This window comes from Macaca nemestrina, chromosome 3 (assembly GCF_043159975.1).
Source record: "Macaca nemestrina isolate mMacNem1 chromosome 3, mMacNem.hap1, whole genome shotgun sequence".
Taxonomy (NCBI): Eukaryota; Metazoa; Chordata; class Mammalia; order Primates; family Cercopithecidae; genus Macaca; species Macaca nemestrina.
The window spans coordinates 45940037-45960938 of NC_092127.1; the positions used below are offsets into that span (position 1 = coordinate 45940037).

General features: G+C 35.2%; 1 protein-coding gene across 1 annotated transcript in view; it reads right to left on the bottom strand.

Moving 5' to 3' along the window:
- Window positions 1-4476: 4476 nt before the first annotated feature.
- Window positions 4477-20902, bottom strand: part of LOC105493304 (SNF2 related chromatin remodeling ATPase 5) — a 39853-nt gene continuing 23427 nt past the window's right edge. Inside the window, exons 12-24 of the mRNA XM_011760860.2 lie at window positions 19424-19545; window positions 19199-19351; window positions 17664-17796; window positions 14552-14700; window positions 14236-14355; window positions 13366-13476; window positions 12637-12750; window positions 12177-12299; window positions 11309-11441; window positions 10716-10834; window positions 10037-10249; window positions 7792-7899; window positions 4477-4772 (exon numbers count right to left, since the gene is read on the bottom strand). Of these exons, the coding sequence (XP_011759162.1) occupies window positions 4707-4772; window positions 7792-7899; window positions 10037-10249; window positions 10716-10834; window positions 11309-11441; window positions 12177-12299; window positions 12637-12750; window positions 13366-13476; window positions 14236-14355; window positions 14552-14700; window positions 17664-17796; window positions 19199-19351; window positions 19424-19545 (1664 nt within the window). The 3' untranslated portion in view covers window positions 4477-4706. The remainder of the gene's footprint in view (window positions 4773-7791; window positions 7900-10036; window positions 10250-10715; window positions 10835-11308; window positions 11442-12176; window positions 12300-12636; window positions 12751-13365; window positions 13477-14235; window positions 14356-14551; window positions 14701-17663; window positions 17797-19198; window positions 19352-19423; window positions 19546-20902) is intronic.

Consider the following 20902-nt stretch of genomic DNA (forward strand, 5'->3'; position numbering starts at 1 on the left):
AGAAATACCCATGGTCTACTACAGAAGCAGTGCTTAGTCCACGCTAGAATTCTCTAGAGTTTTCAAATACGGGAAGAAGTAGAACTTACAGTGTGTCTGATGAGTAACCGTGGTGTTTATTGCAACTGAGCTCTAGAAAGAGGCTGCTGTTGTCTATGATCTATCCTTTCCCCAGCCGCCCAGGCATCTCTTTGTCCACTCCAGTGATGTCTGCAGACCACCCTAATGTCACCTCTTGAGGGGTGAACCAACCTTCCACTGGCCAGCATAATAGCCCTGGGGTTTCATCTCAGATTTCACAGTGAATTCTGCTTTCAGGGCAGGATTTAGTTAGGGATGAAAAAGTGTTTCCATTAAGTATTGTATTTGAATCCTGGGTTCTTCAATGATTGAGGAAGACTAATAAAGAAAAATTTACAAATAATCACATGAACTAAATTAGGACTTCAAAAGTTTAACGAAATGAAATAATCTCTGCTTATCTCTATTTCTTTTCCCAATTTATTCACCATCTCTATACATAAAAACTCCTTTGGGTTGTATCCAACATCAAAAACAAGAATTTCTATAGTAAGCAAACTATATGCATAATTATTAATATTTTTGTCAATGTAGTGTTTACATTGTTTGTATTACAAAGTTTCCAACATTAAATTCTGATAAACTTTCTTCTCGTACTGGAGATACATGATATGCAACATTAAAAATATTGGTGTCCTAGAGATAAGAGCGACACACCTTTATGCTGTAGAATCAGAGGCAAGCACCTAGATCCTCAATCTTCTCATAGCCTCATTACCCGCCCCCCCCCAAAATCTGTCATTAGAGCTAGGGAATCTCTCAGGACACAACCTCAGTGATAACAAAGAATGAAGACCCATGTTGCCAGTCTTGAGTATCTCAGGTGAGGTGCCAGTCCACTTCTGAAACAATGCTTTGCCTCCTATGCCTTTGGAGAAACTATTCCACTTCTTTATTTTTTTCATTTAGAATCTATCATTTCGGTCTTTGTTCTTCAATTTTCATTCTTGTAGCATAGCCTTTTCTGGTAACTACTGTGAAGTTAATCCTGCAAAAGCCTATTAAATCATTCTAATAAAAACCTTAGCAGATCCAAAATGATTCTGGGATGTACACAGGGAAGTTAATTCGGCAGCACTGCTCCACACCAAGAATATATTTTGCCCATTATCTGTCATCTGTGGGATGCCATCACCTTTGATCTTCACGTCAGATTCCAACAAGCAAGGATATATTTTGGTAACAGCTATGTACCTCAAAGTTTCTACTGTTAATACATGTCTTCTAGCATTCCATTCATTAGGATTTATGAGTTCATCAATCCTTGTGTCATTAATCTACTTTGTTTAAATTACCCTCCTTAGTACCTGTTTTTTTTAGCAATGTTCTACTCCAAAACAACTGGCTTGAAATATAGTAGCACATTCTTTCAAAAAGATTTGTTTTTAGATTAAAAGGGATAGAACAAGATGAAATTTCTTTTTCACTCAATTTTTTCTGAAAAACCACAGGGGTGTTTCATAATGCTTTTTAAAATTGAAATTTTTAAGAAAGGCACTAAGCCAAAGATCATTTATGTAATTAAATCCTGATCAGTTTAAACAATCAGCATATATTAAATACTCAAAGGGCAAATTGAGCAATCCTTATCTGAAATGCTTGGAACCAGCAGTTTTTAGCATTGTCCAGACTTTAGAATACTTGCATTATACTTATCAGTTCAGCATCCCTAATCCAAAAATCAGAAATGCCCTAATAAGGATTTCCTTTGAGCATTCCAATTTTGGAGCATTTCCGATTTTTGATTTTTTGATTAGGGATGCTCAACCTGTACTCTATGCTTAGGATTTGCTTCTCTCAACTTTATGAAAAAATTAAAATGTAGGCCAGGTGTGGTGTAGGCTCACACCTGTGATCCCAGCATTTTGGAATGTAGGCTCACACCTGTGATCCCAGCACTTTCGAATGTAGGCTCACACCTGTAATCCCAGCACTTTGGGAGGGAGAGGCAAGAGGGAGGAGTGCCTGAGGTCGGCATTTGAGACGTGACTGGGCAACATAGCAAGGCCCCATCTCTACAAAAACTAAAAAAACTTAGCTGGGCATGGTGGTGCACATCTGTAGTCCTAGCTACTTGGGAAGCTGAGGTGGGAGGACCACTTGGGCCCTGAAGTTTGAGGTTGCAGTGAGCTGTGATCGCACCACTGCACTCCAGCCTGGGTGACAGAGCAAGACCCTGTCTCTTAAAAGGTAGTAATAGTAATTATACTTTGTAAGAGCCGCCAGCACTTTGTCAGATGTACAATTAAGCAATCTTTCATGCTTTGTTAAATTAAAAAAAAAAGACATTTATTCAGTATCATGACTAGACTATTAAAACATTTAGCAATCAACAGCATGGGTACAAAACAAAAAATTCTGCATTGAAGCCGTGTGTTGGAATGCTTTACACTTTCCACAGAACAGAGACTAATCTATTATATAATTAGTCACAAATACAGCCATCAAGTTCTGTGATCGTGGTAGCTTTGGTGGCAGCCATGGTGGTCGTGGTGGATATGGTGGCAGTGGGGATTGCTATAATACATATGGTAATGATGGAAGCAATTTTTGAGGTGGTGGAAGCTACTATGATTTTGGCAATGGCAACAATCAGTCTTCAAATTTTGGACCCATGAAGGGAGGAAACTTTGGAGGCAGAAGCTCTGGCCCCTATGGTGGTAGAGGCCAATACCTTGCCAAACCATGATACCAAGGTGGCTATGGCAGTTCCAGCAGCAGTAGTAGCTGTGGCACTGACAGAAGATTTTAATCACTGCCAGGAAACAAAGCTTAGCAGGAGAGGAAAGCCAGAGGTGACAGGGAAGCGACAGGTTAAAACAGATTTGTGAACTCGGTCAAACACAGTGGCAGGGCCTAGCTAGTTCACGCTTTTTTCGAGTTAGTTTCCCTTCACACAGTTTCCATTTGAGTCCCTAAGCATTCAGGGCTAACACTACACTTGATTCATTTTGCATTTCCCCTGTGTATCTCCCTCCCAGTTTCTCTTCTTGAAAACATCACTTTTGTGACCTCTGTTTAAGTTTTCTTCAGCCTTACATTTTTTCAATTTCTTCCAAACCGAGGTCATAACTCGTACAAATTCTTCCTTTCATGAAAAAGGTAACCATTCCTCACACATGTATTAGACCTTTAACTGTTAAGAATCTAACACAGTATTTAAAAAGTTAATTTTGAGGGAGCACTAAATTCAAATTACAATTTAACATTACGTTTTGCTTGACATTAACAGCAGCAATTCCACACTTCAAGAAATTAAGCAGTATTAGTAATACTGCAGGTATCAAATTTTTTAAAAAATCTTCAATTACATGTGGGCAGATGAAAACAACTACTAATAGAAATTTAAGGGAAAGATATCCAATTAAGGGAAATGTGTCCTAAAGGAAAAAGTGAATAAAAATTGAGAAAAAAATTAAAGAAATGGAAAGACCACTTTACAGATTATAAAAGTTATATTTATTCACGATGCTACATTTATTGCATTCCCTTAGAAAAATGGAGAACTGTTTATGTACCCAATCTGCACATATAAAATTTTATACAAATTATGTGTAGCACATAAAGGCCTCTGGTACAGCTAAAATCCTGACACTATAATTTGGGTATTCCTGCTTTAGGGTCTCCAGTTTATCAAGTCTGTCCATAGAAAACAGAAACTGGAATTACAGTCAGTCTTGCTAACACTTAGAAATTACTTTAAAATACAATAAAATTTTCATTTACCCTAAAACTCAAAATGGGAGGGGATACATTTTGTTACCAATTTCAATGTAACAGTATGACAAATTCACACCTCATTTTGGCTGGTTCTTTCAAAATTAAAAAAAAAAAAATCACCTTAGTTCTGACATTATCTAAGTTGTGGCTGCTTCAGAAGGTCATATGACAAAATATTTACCAAATAATTAAAAATAATAATAATAATATTCCTTTTACAAAATGGTACAGTAATACCTTAAGGAACCGGAAAATACTAAATGTCTTTGGCTATACAACTAAAAGGCCATTCTTTCAAAAGAATAGGGCGTATTCATTTCAGAATCAACTAAAAAAACAGAAAGCATAACAGAAATATGCATAGAATTTAAGTATACTTTGTCTTGCCTTCTCTTCCCATTCTACCCACATAAGCAAGGAGAATGCAATTTATATAATCTTTCCAGATGAGACTCAATAGCACTACAAAGAAAATACCCAAATTTCTGCAAAGGCAAAGTGAATTAAAATAATTATACAACTAAATGAAGACTGAAAGGGACAAATGTTATTTGCAATTTTCTTTTTAACTTGTTTTTAAACCTTACAAGTATAGAAATTATAGCTAATAAACAAAAAGTCACAATCTTCACAAATGGAACTACAACAGAAAAATAAATCAAATGAAACACTTAGTAATAAATGAAGCCTATTTTATTACTTCAAGTGTTAATGATAAAAAAATTTCAGCACAGCTGTTGCATTTAAAAAAGTGAAACTACATACTATGTTTCTAGCTCAGTAAACAGATGAACCTGATGTCTTTAAATGACATAACAATTGAGCATTGTACAGTACATCTTATGAAGACCCGTAAATTAAAGAACTACTGGTTTAAAGTTAGTGATTATGAAACAAAAACATATTCATAGTTTCAGCTTCTTTTTTCTTCCTCGACCGTCAGGTGCTCCATCCATTTTACGTTTCTGTGTCTACAAACAGACAAAAGGATTACTTTTCACAAGACTCATATAAACATGAAATACAGTTGCAGACATATTATAACACTTTAGTAATAACAACTACTACAAAGTAATAGGTATATGAGATTTTTCTCCCAGGCTATATAAATCTTTCAAAGCAAACTATAAAGCCTCGAAGTAATCTTACCTACTTATTTTACTTACAGAATAAAAAAGTTTAATGTTAATAATGACATTATAAAAATAATGCACAATTAACAGTAATAAATCAGCATCAAATAAATGTACACTTCCCAAAAGAGTAATAAGAAACACCTGAGTTTTTAAAAGGCAGTTACATAAATATGAAATATTATCCAGAGATATTCATTTACTCATGACTTTATAAAGTAACCATTTTTTATTAAATTAACTATTATTAAATAACATTTTTTCCCTTAAAGTATTTGCCTTCACGTTGCTAAAACATCACTGAAACAATCAATCAAAGCTTAGAGACTAACAGTAAAAGTCATAATACCACTGCTTTTCCAATGTTTCCTATTCTAAAATTATAACTTGTATTCCCAATGAGATGTGTACACACTTGGCATTTACGAGACATACATTCCCAGATTTTTATGAAGCCCCATATTAAGGACTACCATATCATCAAGATGTGATTTTTTCCCACACAACCCAGTCAAGCTAAATTTGTACTTTTTAAGTATTTCAAGGAAGTCCTAGTTACAGCAATCAGACGAGAGAAAGAAATAAAGGACATCTAAATTGGAAACAAAGAAGTCAAATTGCCCTATTTGTAAATGACATAATCTTACATTTGGAAAAACCTAAACACTCCATCAAAAAACTATTAGAACTCATAAACAAATTCAGTGACACTGCAGGATACAAAATCAACATACAACAAACAGTAGCATTTCTATGCCAACAGTGAAAAATGTGAAAAATAAAAAGTAGTAACTACATATGAAATAAAATACCCAGGAATTAATCAAAGAAGCGAAAGATCTCTACGATAAACTACAAAACACTGATGTAAGAAATTGAAGACACAAAAAAATAGATATTCCATGTTCATGGATTAGAAAATTCAGTACTGTTAAAATGTCCATACCACCCAAAGCAATCCACAGATTCAATGCAATCCTTATCAAAATACCAATGGCATTCTTCACTGAAATAGAAAAAAAAAAAACCACTAAAATTTATATGGAACCACAAAACACTCAGAAATAGCCAAAGCCACCCTAAGCAAAAGGAATACAACTGGAAGAATCACATTACCTGACTTAACTTACAGCACAGAGCTATAGTAACCAAAACAGCATGGTGCTGGTATAGAAACAGATACATAGATCAGTGCAACAGTGGAAAAGAACAGAGAATCCAGAGATAAGTCCATATATCTACAGGGAACTCATTTTTGACAAAGGTACCAAGAATATACACTGGAGAAAGGACAGTCTCTTCAATAAATGGTAATGGGAAAATTGGATACCCACAAACAAAAGAATGAAACCTGACCCCATCCCTAATCATATACAAAAATCAAAACAAAATGTATTAAAGAGTTAACTCCAAGGCCTCAAACTATGAAACTACAAGAAAACATTGGGAAAACTCTCCAGAACACTGGACTGGGCAAAGATTTCTTGAATAATACCCCACAGGCAACCAAAGCAAAAATGGACAAATGGGATCACATTAAGTTAAAAAGCTTCTGCACAGCAAAGGAAACAATCAACAAAGTGAAGAGACATCCCACAGAATGGGAGAAAGTATCTGCAAACTACCCATTTGTCAAAGGATTAATAACCAGAATATTTAAGAGCTCAAACAACTCTACTGAAAAAAATCCTAACAGTCCAATTTAAAAATAGGCAAAAGATCTGAACATATGTTTATCAAAGGAAGACATACAAATAGCAAACAAGCATATTAAAAGCTATTCAATATCACTGATCATCAGAGAAATGCAAATCAAAACTACAATAAGGTAACATCTCACCCCAGTTAAAATGGCTTTTATCCAAAAGTCAGGCAATAACAAATGCTGACAAGAATGTGAAGAAAAGGGAACCCTCATATACTGTTGGTGGGAATGCAAATCACTGTGAAAACAATTTGGAGGTTCCTCAAAAAACTACAAATATAGTTACCCTACAATACACTAATCCCACTCCTAGGTATACACCCCCCAAAAAATCAGTGTATCAAAGAGATATCTGCACTCTCATGTTTACTGCAGCACTATTCACAGTAGCCATGATTTGGAAACAACCTAAGTGTCCATCAACAGACAAATGGATAAAGAAAACATGGTATGTATACACAACAGAATACTATTCAGCCATAAGCAATGAGACCCTATAATTTGCAACAATATGGATGGAACCAGAGTTTATTATGTTAAGTGAAATAAGCGAGGCACAGAAAGACAAACTTGGCATATTCTCACTTATCTGTGGGAGCTAAAAATTATAATAATTTAAACTCATGGAGACAGAGAGTACAAGGATGGATATCAGAGGCTGAGAAAGGTAGTGGGGTGGGGGAAAGTGGGGCTGGCTAATGGATATAAATAAATACAAAGAATGACTTAAGACCTAGTATTTGATAGCACAACAGGGTGACTACAGCAATAAATAATTTAATTATACATTTTAAAATAACTAAGAGTTAAATTGTAACAGAGGATAAATGCTGGAAATGATAATACTCCATTTACCCCGATGTCCTTATTACTTATTGCATGCCTGTATCAAAATATCTCACGTAACCTATAAATACATATACCTACTCATAACAACTAAAAATAAAAAATTTATACCACTACTTAAATTTGAAAGTGGAAGAATCTCAAATTATGACTTTGGGTTCCCCCTTAAGGGAAAAAAAAAAAATTAAAGGCAATGGATGGGGTGCACAACAGGGACTAACACATCAATGACAGCCAAGCAGTGTTAAATACTTAGAAAGGAGAAATTTACATTATCCACATATTTACATATTCATGAATACTTACTGAAGGCTTTGGTCCTCGTTTCTTTTTCTCTGCCTTCTCCTTTTCTTCTAGTTCCATGTTTTCTCTTTCAATCAAAGTAATTAAGGTATTACATCTCCTCTGGAGCTCCTAAATTATAAACAAACACAGTACATGTACTTTCCATCTACAAGTTTCATGATTTCAATTTTAAAACAAAGTATGTTTTAATAGGATAGTATAAAACCACTAATATACCCTAATTTAAAAAAAAACGATTTTCATACACAATTCATGCTATGAAGATTAAAAGCAAGATATTTGTAAATAATGTTTTTACTCCATTCTTTAAAGCCAAACTACTGTGTGTTCTTCAAAAATTCTTCCTTCACTTAGGAATTAAAGCAATAAAAATGAACATCTCATAACATATGCAATACTGCTACTTAGTGTTTATGTCTGATAAGTACTGTGCTACTCATATCCAAAACTTAAATAGATTAATAGCGTACGTATGTGAGGGTCAAAAACAAGAACTTTAACAGGTGTGTATAATCTTTCCCTTCAAAGTATCACTAGAATTATGGTGGTCAATCAATCACATGGCACCTTTCCCAATTTTGGAAAACCAGCCATGGAAGTCTACGATGAGTTCTACCTCATCTCTCTCTGGCAAACTGGACATACAGTCTCCAGAAAAGATTTAAAGTATAACCTAGAAGTAGCATATAACCCTGAAAGAAAGAGAAGTCCATTTGCATGGCTAGCATGGTTAGCAGCTCCCTTTCTTATAGGGCAAAATTATTTTTTTCTTATAGTAAGTGATACTACTACACACACAACTACAGTAAAATAATTTTAAAATACTACTCTGGCCGGGCGCGGTGGCTCAAGCCTGTAATCCCAGCACTTTGGGAGGCCGAGACGGGCGGATCACGAGGTCAGGAGATCGAGACCATCCTGGCTAACACGGTGAAACCCCGTCTCTACTAAAAAATACAAAAAACTAGCCGGGCGAGGTGGGGCGCCTGTAGTCCTAGCTACTCGGGAGGCTGAGGCAGGAGAATGGCGTAAACCTGGGAGGCGGAGCTTGCAGTGAGCTGAGATTCGGCCACTGCACTCCAGCCCAGGCGACAGAGCAAGACTCCGTCTCAAAAAAAAAAAAATAAAATAAAATAAAATAAAATACTACTCTATAGAATACACCACACAAGGCTTAGAAATAGTATATAGAGATAGAAAAGTACATTATCATTTTTTGTGCATCTTAACATGGAACATGTTAAGAAGTAACAGAGTTTTAAATTATGGTACTGTACTAGGTAAATTAACATGGCACTGTCTTGTTACAATCACTATAAAATTACTCTTTATTAACTCTATAACTGTTCCCACTTAAGAAATAAGCTTTCAGCAACTGGATCTTTTCTCTAATTATATATTTACACAGTGTTTTATCTTCAAAGTAGCTTCATGTATTTAAGTTTAGTACATTTCCCAAACCTGGGTATCACAAAATAGTGATGTCTAGTGAAATAAAAATTTCAGTGGTCAAACACGAAAATACTGCTTACTATCCACTGTCTTACAAAGTGACATTTTACTTTAAACATACAGAGAAATCTTACTATAAACAAAAAGATGTTTAAACTTTGTTTATCCCAGAATATCCCAAACTTAAGACTACAGAACTTATTAGCATTATCCTCATCTGGCAGAAAACAAGTTGAAGCTCAAAGTTCAATGGTGGTGAAATAAGGAAGAAAAGGAGCAATCCATCAAAGCTAAACTTTTCTGTATTCAAATTTTAGGTTATTAGAAATGGGGCTATTTGGTCAGAAATGGTTAGCCAGACATTGGGAATAAAAACAAAACCTAGCATTAAATCAGTACAAAAATAGTGTTTACTACAATAAGCCATCTTAAAATAATCCAGACTCAGCATTCTGGTATGCAGATGCCTGAATGCAAGGACCATTTTTCTTTATAGAAATATGTTCGTTTGAAAAACCAAAAAGTCGTAACACTCAGAAGTTGAAACTGATACTTCCTCCCACTTAGAACTTGAAAAGCTAGTCTTACCATATAGTGACGTTTAAAGATGTAAGACATTAAAGGATGGGATCAATAAACTTGTAAGTTATCTCTGCTATTAGGTTTTATGATACTAACAATATTGTAACAAATGTCTACTTCATAGATTTTTTTAAGGTCACCTTAAAGAATACCAAAGATGACACTTACTCTGAACTTGGCTATAGTACACAAAAAAGCCCTGAGCACTCACCATTGCAGTTCTGGACTTAAGAAACCAGTCAAATCTGAACTGAGGAGAGTTGCGAATACACTGTCGTAATTCATCATAAACATTTTCTTTGTCAAATCCAAGTTTGTGAAGCATACAAATCAGAAAACGATCTTCTTCTTCAGTATAGTTTTTTCCTTTGTTAGTACCGTATGATATTCTCAGCTGATGAAAAGGTGCTTTGTACCGTCCAATCTATGAAAGTCAGATTTTGTATTATATAAAATACAAACGCTATATAATCTGTATTTCAAACGCAGCTTTAGTATAATTAGCTGAAATGTTGCATTTCAAATCAGAATTTTTTATCCAGAGCACCTCAATTGCTTTATATAACCTTTGTCCTGAAAGACCTTTATAGTCTTTATTATTACTATAAAGAGAAATACAGACTAAGACTTTCTGATTCTACTTAGTAAAAAGCTAATCTTAGTGCCTCTGACTCAGATCTATTAGTCTAGCATATAGGTAAATTCTGTTGACAGCACCATATTTGAATGCTACTCAAAGAAATTTTAAATTGTGAACCCTTACCTCTTTTCCTTTTATAAAAAGTCACTCTCTAAGTGACTGTATCACTGACTACAACACACTATATAAAAGTAACTCTCAGCTAGGAGTTATTTTATTAACTACCCTAACTTATTAACAAGCAAATTACCTTTGTGTCAAGTGCTTTCTTGATGCTTATTCTTCTTTGAATTCTCGCCTCTCCCCTTTCAATCTGAGCCATAATCTTCTCTATGTCCTGGAGCTCATTGCACCTTTCCCAGAACACAGCTGTAAAAATTGGACAAAGTAAACAAATCATTTATATTTTTATTTCTTTAGTGTAAACAAAAATGGGATCAACTAGATTATTTATCTTCTAATTCTTAAATTTCTGCTATTCTAAGCAGACTCACCACAGCATACCCTCACATATTAACCTGATAATACAACAGACTTCAGGAAACACAGCACATAATACTTGAAGTTATGGAGAGAAATTAAGATAAAAATGCAAGGGCAATTATCCAGTGACTTATTCTGATTTTCTCTGCTGTAGCTAGAGTTAGCTAGGGTTAAAAAATTTTTTAAAAGGAAACCATTACGCTATTTTTGGGAAGGGGACATTTTCTAATTTGTAAAAAATAACGAAGGTACTAATTACGTTGTGACAAAATTAGTTAATCACAACATAATTCAGAGTAAGAAAACAAGAACCTTCCAACAGCTCTTACTAAACTCCAACAGCCTGGTTAAAATTATTACCTGAATATTCAATGACTTCTTCTGGAGTTTTGCCTTCTACTTCTCTTGCTATATTTTCAATATCATCACGACCCCACTTCTCATTAGCCTTGATAAACTGATTAAAATCTCTCTTATTCCAATTGGTAAATCCCTTCACAGGAACAGAAACAAAATATTTGATCACAGCACATTAAACTGGAAAACATGCTATGAAAACTTTAGCAATCCTTCTAAATATTACAAAAACAAATTTTCAATTGCTGCTAGTTTAAGTTCTTTTAGAGTGGTAACTTTTCGTGTACGTAAATGTACACTTTTGACAACACATTATACATTGCTCAAATACCCAAGCAATTAAATATGAGTGGGAGAGAGTAAGGAACACTGTATGAAAAGGTGACAGTTTCACTGAGCTTTGAAGGATTATTAGCAGTTGGCCAGAAAGAGTGAAAAACATAAAGGGCAAAAATATGAGCAAGTAGAAAAATGGAAGGAAAATAAAGCTTTAAAGGTAAGTCAAAGGCCAGATTCTGACAGACCTTGATGAACACCAAAGGATGTTTAAAAAATACCAAGCCAAGATTTATAATTGAAAATGGTGACTGGGTAGCAACGTGGAAAATTCATAGGAAAGATGGGAACATTCAAAGTAAGGTGATAAAAAGGATACCCACTCTACCGAGGCCAAAGTAATAAAATCCATAGTCTTCTCAACTACCTCAACTAGTGACAATCAAACGGAGCATTTATATCCACATGCCCATAATTGTCTCCAATTATTCCATCTTTAAAAGCACAAACTTATTTATGTGTATGCCCCAACATAACCTAACACAGTCCTTTACAACAAACTGTTACTAAAGTTTGTACTGATTAAAGGCTATACCTGTGTTAGAAGCTTCTCTTTTTCCTCTAGCTCTTCATCATTAAGGGATTCAGCTTCATCAATTTTAAGCTGTTCTTCTTTTTGTGCCTGTGCTGCATTAGGCAGCTCAGGATTTCGAGGTACCTAAAAGATATTTTCCTATGCCATTAAATCAGTAAATTTTAAAGAGCATGTGATAAACCAACTAACTGACATTTCACAAGTTTCGATTCAACCAGGAGAGAAAATACACTGATACATTGCATTTATGACATTAAAAACAAACTAGATTAGTCATGAAGTCTTATTTTTTCTTTTTAAAGAATAACAGACCCAAGTTTACATATTTCACATATACAACTAGGCTAGGCTAAAGCAATTATTTTTCCCACTAGGTCCAAATTAAATATTTATAACTAATGTTTATACTTTCCATAATTTCTGGATAGGAATGAACAGAAAGGTGGATAATTTCAATTACCTTGTACCCAATAGTTTTTCTGTAAAACAGAATTTCTTTTTCCAGTAACTCAAATAAACGTGGAGGAAAAAATTGGAAATCCTGAACGTTGGGTTGTTTTGGAGGTCGAGGAGCCTAAAGAAAAATAAAAATAAGTGTTATCCATAAAAAAGAAATTTTGTTTTAAATGTATTCTTAGTCCTCACTTCAGAAACCATGAGAGCCAATTCTGCAAGTAACTGAATGCATCTTTCAATAAAACTGAATTGATATCTTAATTTTAAATGCACAGATTCAAAATTAATTTTTTAAAAATGATAACTAAAAACAGAAGGGAGTACACTCCAAAGAAATACAGAATGTAGGACAGAGGCGGTGGCTCACGCCTGTAATCCCAACACTTTGGGAGGCCAAGGCAGGCAGATCACGAGGTCAAAAGATCAAGACCATCCTGGCCAACATGGTAAAACCCCATAGCTACTAAAATTACAAAAATTAGCCAGGGGTGGTGGTGGGCGCCTGTAGTCCCAGCTACTCAAGAGGCTGAGGCAGGAGAATTGCTTGAACCCGGGAGGTGGAGGTTGCAGTGAGTTGAGATTGCGCCACTGCACTCCTGGTAACAGAGCAAGACTCTGTCTCAAAAAAAAAAAGAAACACAAAATGTAATTATCAATCTTTTCCAAAGAATATAAGAAAAAAATTACATTTTCAAAACTTTTAGATATTTTTATGCTGTGTCAGTCAGCTCACCTTGGGTGCTTTAGGTTCACTAACACGAAGAGCTTCCCTGAAATATGCATCAACAGCATAGTTGGCTTTTCTTTCTCGTTTAGGTGGTTCAATCCATTCTGTGAATGCAATCTAGAACATGGGAAACAACTCAGATCACCGACTTATTCCACAGTAACAAATCATCATCAAGAAGGATGTTTGTAAATGGAAAGATATTCACAAAATCCTAGGCTATAAGCTATGAGGGTGGGGAATATGATACTTTGCTCAATATTATGTATATAATTAACACATGAGACAGTGTCCAGTCAACAGTGTAAGCATTCAGTATTTCTTGCTTAAAGGAACAACTGTTAAATGAGGGAGAAACGCTACTGAATGTTTCGTATAAATCTAAACTAGGAGAATAGTGTAGACACAAATTAGCCTAGAAAAAATTCTGAAGATATAGACCTAAATGCTAACACGAAAAACATTGGGTAGAATTATTTTTTTCTTATACTCTATCGGTATTTTTCAATTTATCTCTATATTACCAAGTATTACTTATGAAGTTAGGAAAATTTTCCGTTTATTACCAGCCACTTCTGCTGTTTAAAATAAAATGAATCAGGTTGCCATCCCACATTACTATTCATCTCATACAAGAATATATTTCACTGTAAACATACACCACAAACTTCATTACAAAAACTTTAAAAATATTTCAGAGCTTCCCAACTGAAAAACTGGCATTAAATTTTACATAATGATGAAAATATTCAGATGTGAATAAGCAAAAATGACTGCTGTTTTAAGCAAAATTACAAGACATTACAGTAACACTTAAAATTCCAGGTTTCCAGTAAAATAAATCTTTCATGTAACCCAAACCTATTTCTAAATTACCTTTTGTTTTTCCCTATAGTCTTCTCCTTCGAAGTTATAAACACTCGACTCTGTATCCATTGTAAAGTTTCTAAGTGAGCTTTCGCCCATCTTGGAGAGCTTTTCATTCATCTCTGCAGTCTAGAGAACAAAACAATCAACTTCTTAGATTCACAACAAAGAAAGCATGAAACCTGCAGTCAAAATAAATTAACTTCAGGTACACAAAAGCTTTTTTGTTAGGGAAATAAAATTATTTATCATCAATGTAACAAATATTTCCTGTTTCTGGTCTAAAACATTCTATATTAAAAGCATTATTTAATCTACATCTCACCTTCTTTGCACCTCTTTCCAAAATACCATCAATATCTTCATCAGTGATCTCACTTTCCTTTGAAGCAAACACATGTGTTGCCCCATGTCTAATCATTTGAAGCATTTCATCTTTCCCAATTTTGTTCAGATTCTGATCCACAAGCCTCCCTGAAAAAAGATTGTGTTGTATAATGTTAACTGAACAGACTTTATTTTACTGGAAACTTGAAATTTTAAATGTAAGGTTTAATGCCTTATAATTCTGTCTCAAATGTCAATCATTTCTGTTTACTGTTTATTCACATCTGATAATTTTCATTTTTGCACTAAATTTAATGCCAAATTTTCAGTTGGTAAGCTACAAAACATTCCTAAAGCTGATGTATTATATAATGAACCCTACTGTATACTGTGTCAATGAAATATAATCTTTTGTGAAAGCTGCATATGATGAAGTTTTCAAAAACCTACAAGTTTCAACAGAGGGAAGCATTATGTATTACACAAGTTTCTGATGAGCAGAAAGGTGTTATTACTAATACTCCTCAAATCAGCTTTTTCTCCTTAGAAAAGTGAAAAATCCTTCCCACAGGCCAAACTTTACACAGAACTGAAATATGTAACATCAGTTTCTTTTTAAAGAAAACTTCCAGAAGAACTGGAACTCCTAAAAACTTATTTTATTCGTTTATTTCTTTGAGATGCAGTCTTGCTCTGTTGCTTAGGCTGGAGTGCAATGACAGGACCATAGTCACTGCAGCCTTCAACTGCCTGCTCAAGCCATCCTCCTATCTCAGCTTCCCAAGTAGCTAGGACTAAAGGCATGCACTACCACACCTGGTGAGAAAATGTATCTGGATCATCAAAGAAACTCATCATTAATAAATTACTAAAGATTTTCAGTTGGCAGGAATTTGGACAACCTTGTAATTTGTGTTTTCAAAAATACAGACATAAAAACAAAAACAAAAACCCAGAAAGACTTGTTTTCACCCACCTCAAGGGTCACTCACATACATCTAAACAAAGCTTTGATTTTTATACGCCAACCAACTTGTAATTAAGTGGAAAAAGATCCAAGTTTTCAACAACTTCTTTAAATACTTGTATCATGGTTTGGGGCCCATAACAGAATATACAACCAAACATCTGTGACTTTGAAAGTGAGGCAACATCCAGAAAGTACGTTTCTTTGGATTGGATGCTGCCATTGCTACCAAAATGGTCTCATGCTTATACAAGCTACTTCCAAGTTGGGCAGAGAGGGAACCTTCAGATGTAAAGTGCTTGTGTACTCTCATTTTCAATTATGTCCCTCAAATAAAAAACAGTAACACAGAGGTATGTACTTAAGGCTTGCTGTTTGACTAACATGTCTACAAATGGCACAAGAAAGCTATTAGCCTGAAGGTTTGCTCCAAAAATTGCCACAGTAAATATGAAGTAAAAAACCTCAAGATTTCTAAATTTATGAATCAATTAAGGTTTTTTAATCTTTAAAAAAAAAGTGTTTCAGACAGGCGTGGTGGCTCACACCTGTAATCCAGCACTTTGGGAGGCTGAGGTGGATCACCTGAGGTCAGGAGTTTGAGACCAGCCTGGCCAACAAAGTGAAACCCTGTCTCTACTAAAAATACAAAAAAACTAGCCAAGCACCACTGGTGGTAGGCATCTGTAAACCCAGCTACTCAGGAGGCTGAGGCAGGAGAATTGCTTGAACCCAGGAAGTAGAGGTTGCAGTGAGCCAAGATCGTGCCATTGCACTCCAGCCTGAGTAACAAGAGCAAAACTCCACCTCAAAAAAAAGTGTTTCATGGATGAAAATAACTGAGAACAAGAAGCACATGGCAGGTGTTTTTCAAAACACACAGATGTGTGAAGAAAAATAAAACATTAGCCATTTTATCACCCATGAGATAACCTCATGGGTTGGTAGCCTCGAGAAGCCCCCAAAGGCCTTCCTAATTAAATACTTAATAGTTAACAAAGTTCTTGATCCCCCTTGAGTCACTTCCCAGCTGTATGTACAATGAACAAGTAATTTAACCTCTCAAAAGCCTTTACCTCTGATGCTAACATCTCAAGTTGGCATGAAGACTGAAGGAGAAAATGAAATGTTCACACTGCCTGGCACAAAGTAAACACTTTATTAACGGAAACAATTTGTAAAAATAAGCAATAATTTATTGTCTTTAGGTATGCAATAGCATTAGGGATACCAAAGACATGAAAAATACTCTCTTACATGGAAATAAGAGACTGACAAAATCAAGACACCTACATAATCAGTAAACAATGTAACAATATGCCTTTCAGCTTTTTAGACAGATAGTAAATATACGCTCACAATGCAGTTACAAAGGAAACTAATGAACATTTGAAGTTATTAAGTTTCCCACCCCTTTTCTTGAATTTTATATTTCCCATCATCAACTTTACAGTAAGTTTCATGAAAACATAAACTATGTCATCCTTAAAAGTTGATCTGGAATGAGAACTTAAGTTTCCTTCAATCGATTCAAAATAAAATCCCACTCTCACCCCCTACTCCTACTTATACCTTGTTTACTTCATCTGCCCTCCCAACTAAATTGTAAACTCTTTTAAAGTAAGAATACTTGAATGTTCCATTTACCACTGAATTCTCAACACCAAGAACAGTGCCTAGCATCTGGTGGGTACTCAATAAGTTGCAGACAAGAAAAAAGAATAAAATCAGGCTCTTTGATTTTTATTTCTTCAGTATTCCCCACAGTAATCAAGAGTAATTAGTACATATAAATCATTAACCACCACACTGAATATCAGATATCTTATATACATTATCCCCTTTAATCCTTTAAAATCCTTAAGTGTATTTTTATCCCCACTTAACAGATGAGGAAATGGGTTCATGTAACGAGAGAGAACTGCTAACTGGCAGAGTCATTATTCAAAACTCAATTGTCCTGAGCCCAAATAAATCTTAAGGACCAAACTAAAGTTTACTGTATTTGCAATACAAGTAATCTCTACTGGCTGCAAGCTTGACTCAATGGATGCTTAGTAACAAGAATCTTCTAAGACGATGTTCAAACAAAAACAGGTTGTGTCAATCCAGCTTGGTAAAGTTTTAAAGTTCCATGGCTTACCTTGTTGAATGACTATTGAATCCAGTCTGAGTTTCATCTCAGCACGTTCTACTATTCTTTCTTCTACAGTGTTATCAGTTATAAAGCGGAACACCCTGACTGTCTTGGTCTGTCCAATTCTATGTGCTCGGTCCTAAATAAATTACCATGTTATTTTGAATTGAGTTTAAAAGTCACATAAATAACACTGAAATGGGTACATTGAGAAACAAAATTAAAATATTCTGAAGTATAAAACTTTTAAAAATTTGTAGTAACAATGAATCTGTAAGAATCAGATGAATTCTGCTAGGTTACAGAGATAAAACACACACAATGTCTCCAAACAATATACAAAATTATAATTTTTAAGACTGATGAGAAAAGATTTTAAGTCTTTTTCCCTAGGTTTAAATTCAAAATGTTTTTCTATCTATATCAAACCCAAATTGTTACTGTATCAGGCAAAAAAGTGACATGAAACAATGAACTTATCAAACAACATAAAAATTCTAATCTTTAAATATTACCCAATTAACTAAATACAAGTAGTCAAACTAGTTTGAATAGGAATTTCTGTTTCACTTTTGCTAACTACATTCCTAAAAAACTCCTTTATTTCTAATAATCGGACAATTTTCCCCAGTCAACCTTAGTAAGAGCACAAGATGAAAGTGACTAACGGGCTGGGCGCAGTAGCTCACTCCTGTAATCCCAGCACTTTCAAAGGCCGAGGTGGGGGGGATCACCTGAAGGTGAGGAGTTCAAGACCAGCCTGACCAACATGGTGAAACCCTATCTCTAATAAAAATACAAAATTAGCCAGGCGTGGTGGTGCACACCTGTAATCCCAGCTACTTGGAAGACTGAGGCAGGAGAACAGTGTGAACCCGGAAGGCGGACCTTGTGCTCCAGCCTGGGCAACAGAGTGAGACTCTGTCTCAAAAAAAAAAAAAAAGAAAGAAAGAAAGTGACTAATTACAGTTGGGTTTATGGTCACCAGTATCACGGGTCAGGCCAATCTGCAGTATCAATTCTCTCAATCTAAAAATAATATTCCTGATCTGACTGGTACTTTCACACAGGTGTATCTTTTAAATATCTAAAGTGGCAGACAGGCTAGTTGCTCATCAAACTCAATTCTCTTTCGTCCTGTGATACAACAACAATATAATTTACCAATCCCCTTGCAGTCAGTTATGCTACATGATTTGAGTTCTGTCCAATTGTCTGATCAAGAGGGTGGAGAGACAAGGAGGCTCTTTCAAGGTCTGACCCATAAATTTCCTGGAAAATCCCCAACTCTATCCTTTCCCCCTTCTGCCAATAGGATGCAGAGGATATAGCAGAGGACTCCAGGGTCCTAAGATATGGCAGATCTCTGAGATGGAAATACCCTTATTTAGATGGAACATCAACTCAATATACTCTCACTGAACCACTGGATTGGAGAAAAATAAAATTCTATTGGGTTAAGTCACTGATATCTGAAGAATTACCTCACCCTAACTAATTCATCTACTAAGCACAGAATACATTTATTTGTTATCTCTTACCATAGCCTGAAGATCTACTTGGGGATTCCAATCAGAATCATACAAAATTACTACATCAGCAGTCGCAAGATTGATGCCAAGACCACCAGCACGTGTGCTTAACATGAAAACAAACTTTGTGCTGTTTGGTTCATTGTATGCATTGATGGAGTCCTACGGATAAAATAAAATGATTGTCAAAAAATTTATGATTCTTTTTTATCTCCCTCCCCAAATTTTACTCACTTGTCTCTCATCATGGGGCGTCTGACCATCCAACCTGCAGTACTCATAATTTCTCCACATGCAATAATCTTCCAAAATGTCCAATACCCTTGTCATTTGACTGAAGATTAATACTCGTGAACCTGTTAGTGAATATATTAATATATTCAAAAGTAGAAAAATTTAAGGGTAACCAAAAGTAAGACTAACCAATTATCTTTAATTCCAAAGTTACCTACTTGGTTACAAGGGGGCAAAAAAATCTACACATTATCATCCCAGTCAGTCATTTCCCACTTTTTTCTCACCATGGCACAAATAAAAAAGGATAACATTTGTACAGAAAAGCATATTTGCCTCTGGTCTGGAAGGCTTTCCCATCTCAAAGAGTAAGATAATCATTATCTTGTTACCTCACGTATGTTTAAAAATAACCTTCCACTACTCCACAACTCCTCTTCAATGCGTATGACTCCCCAAACCCCCAACACACACCTAATACTCCAGGTTTCAACCTGGTTCTGAAGACCCATTCCAGATCAAAGGACCATAATATGTACCTGATATATCTACAATGACTATCCTTCACTTATCTGACGTGATTCAAACTATCTGACTGCCTTCCACTTCTTTAGGCAACTACATAATACTTTCAGTAGAATGCATCAAGACAAAGGATCATTTTGAAAAGTAATGATTATGAAATGATCCCGTCTTATAAGTGGAGGCTGACAATCTGCTGTTGTCACACGTTCCTGCACCTCAAATGTGTAAGAATATTTTTTTTTTTTTTTGAGACGGAGTCTTGCTCTGACGCCCAGGCTGGAGTGCAGTGGCGCCATCTCAGTTCTGCCTCCCAGGTTCAAGTGATTCATCTGCCTCAGCCTCCCAAGTAACTGGGACTACAGGTGCATGCCACCACGCCCAGCTAAATTTTTTGTATTTTTGGTAGACATGCAGTTTCACCATGTTGGCCAAGCTGGTCTTGAACTCCTGACCTAAAATGATCTGCCCACCTCAGCCTTCCAAAATGTACTGCAACATGAGAACATTTAATAGTCTCCATTTTCCTTGCAGAGTTTAATATACTTTACATTAATATCTGAATATTCCCACCAAGTTCCTGCCATTCCTCTCCACCAATTCAATTCCTTTAATTACTTTGCTTTCAAGGAAAGCATTTTTTAAAAATCTATCTCTACAAAAAGGTATAAAAAGGAAAAAGTAAACCCATTCACTGACAACTCTTACAATATGCTTTTGATAGTATCATAGAGGAGATTCATCTACTGGTACAACTGTCATTCTTATTAAAATACAGAGAGAAACACAAACAAACTTGAATCTGTACACTTAATACTGTATCAGTGATATTTCTTATCTTTAAGAGACAGATAATAATTTATGAAATGCTATAGTGTCTGGCGTTTGCTTCAAATAATCTGGGAGGAGGAAAAGTATAATAGACTAAAAACATTTTTTATTAGTTAAAATTGGAAG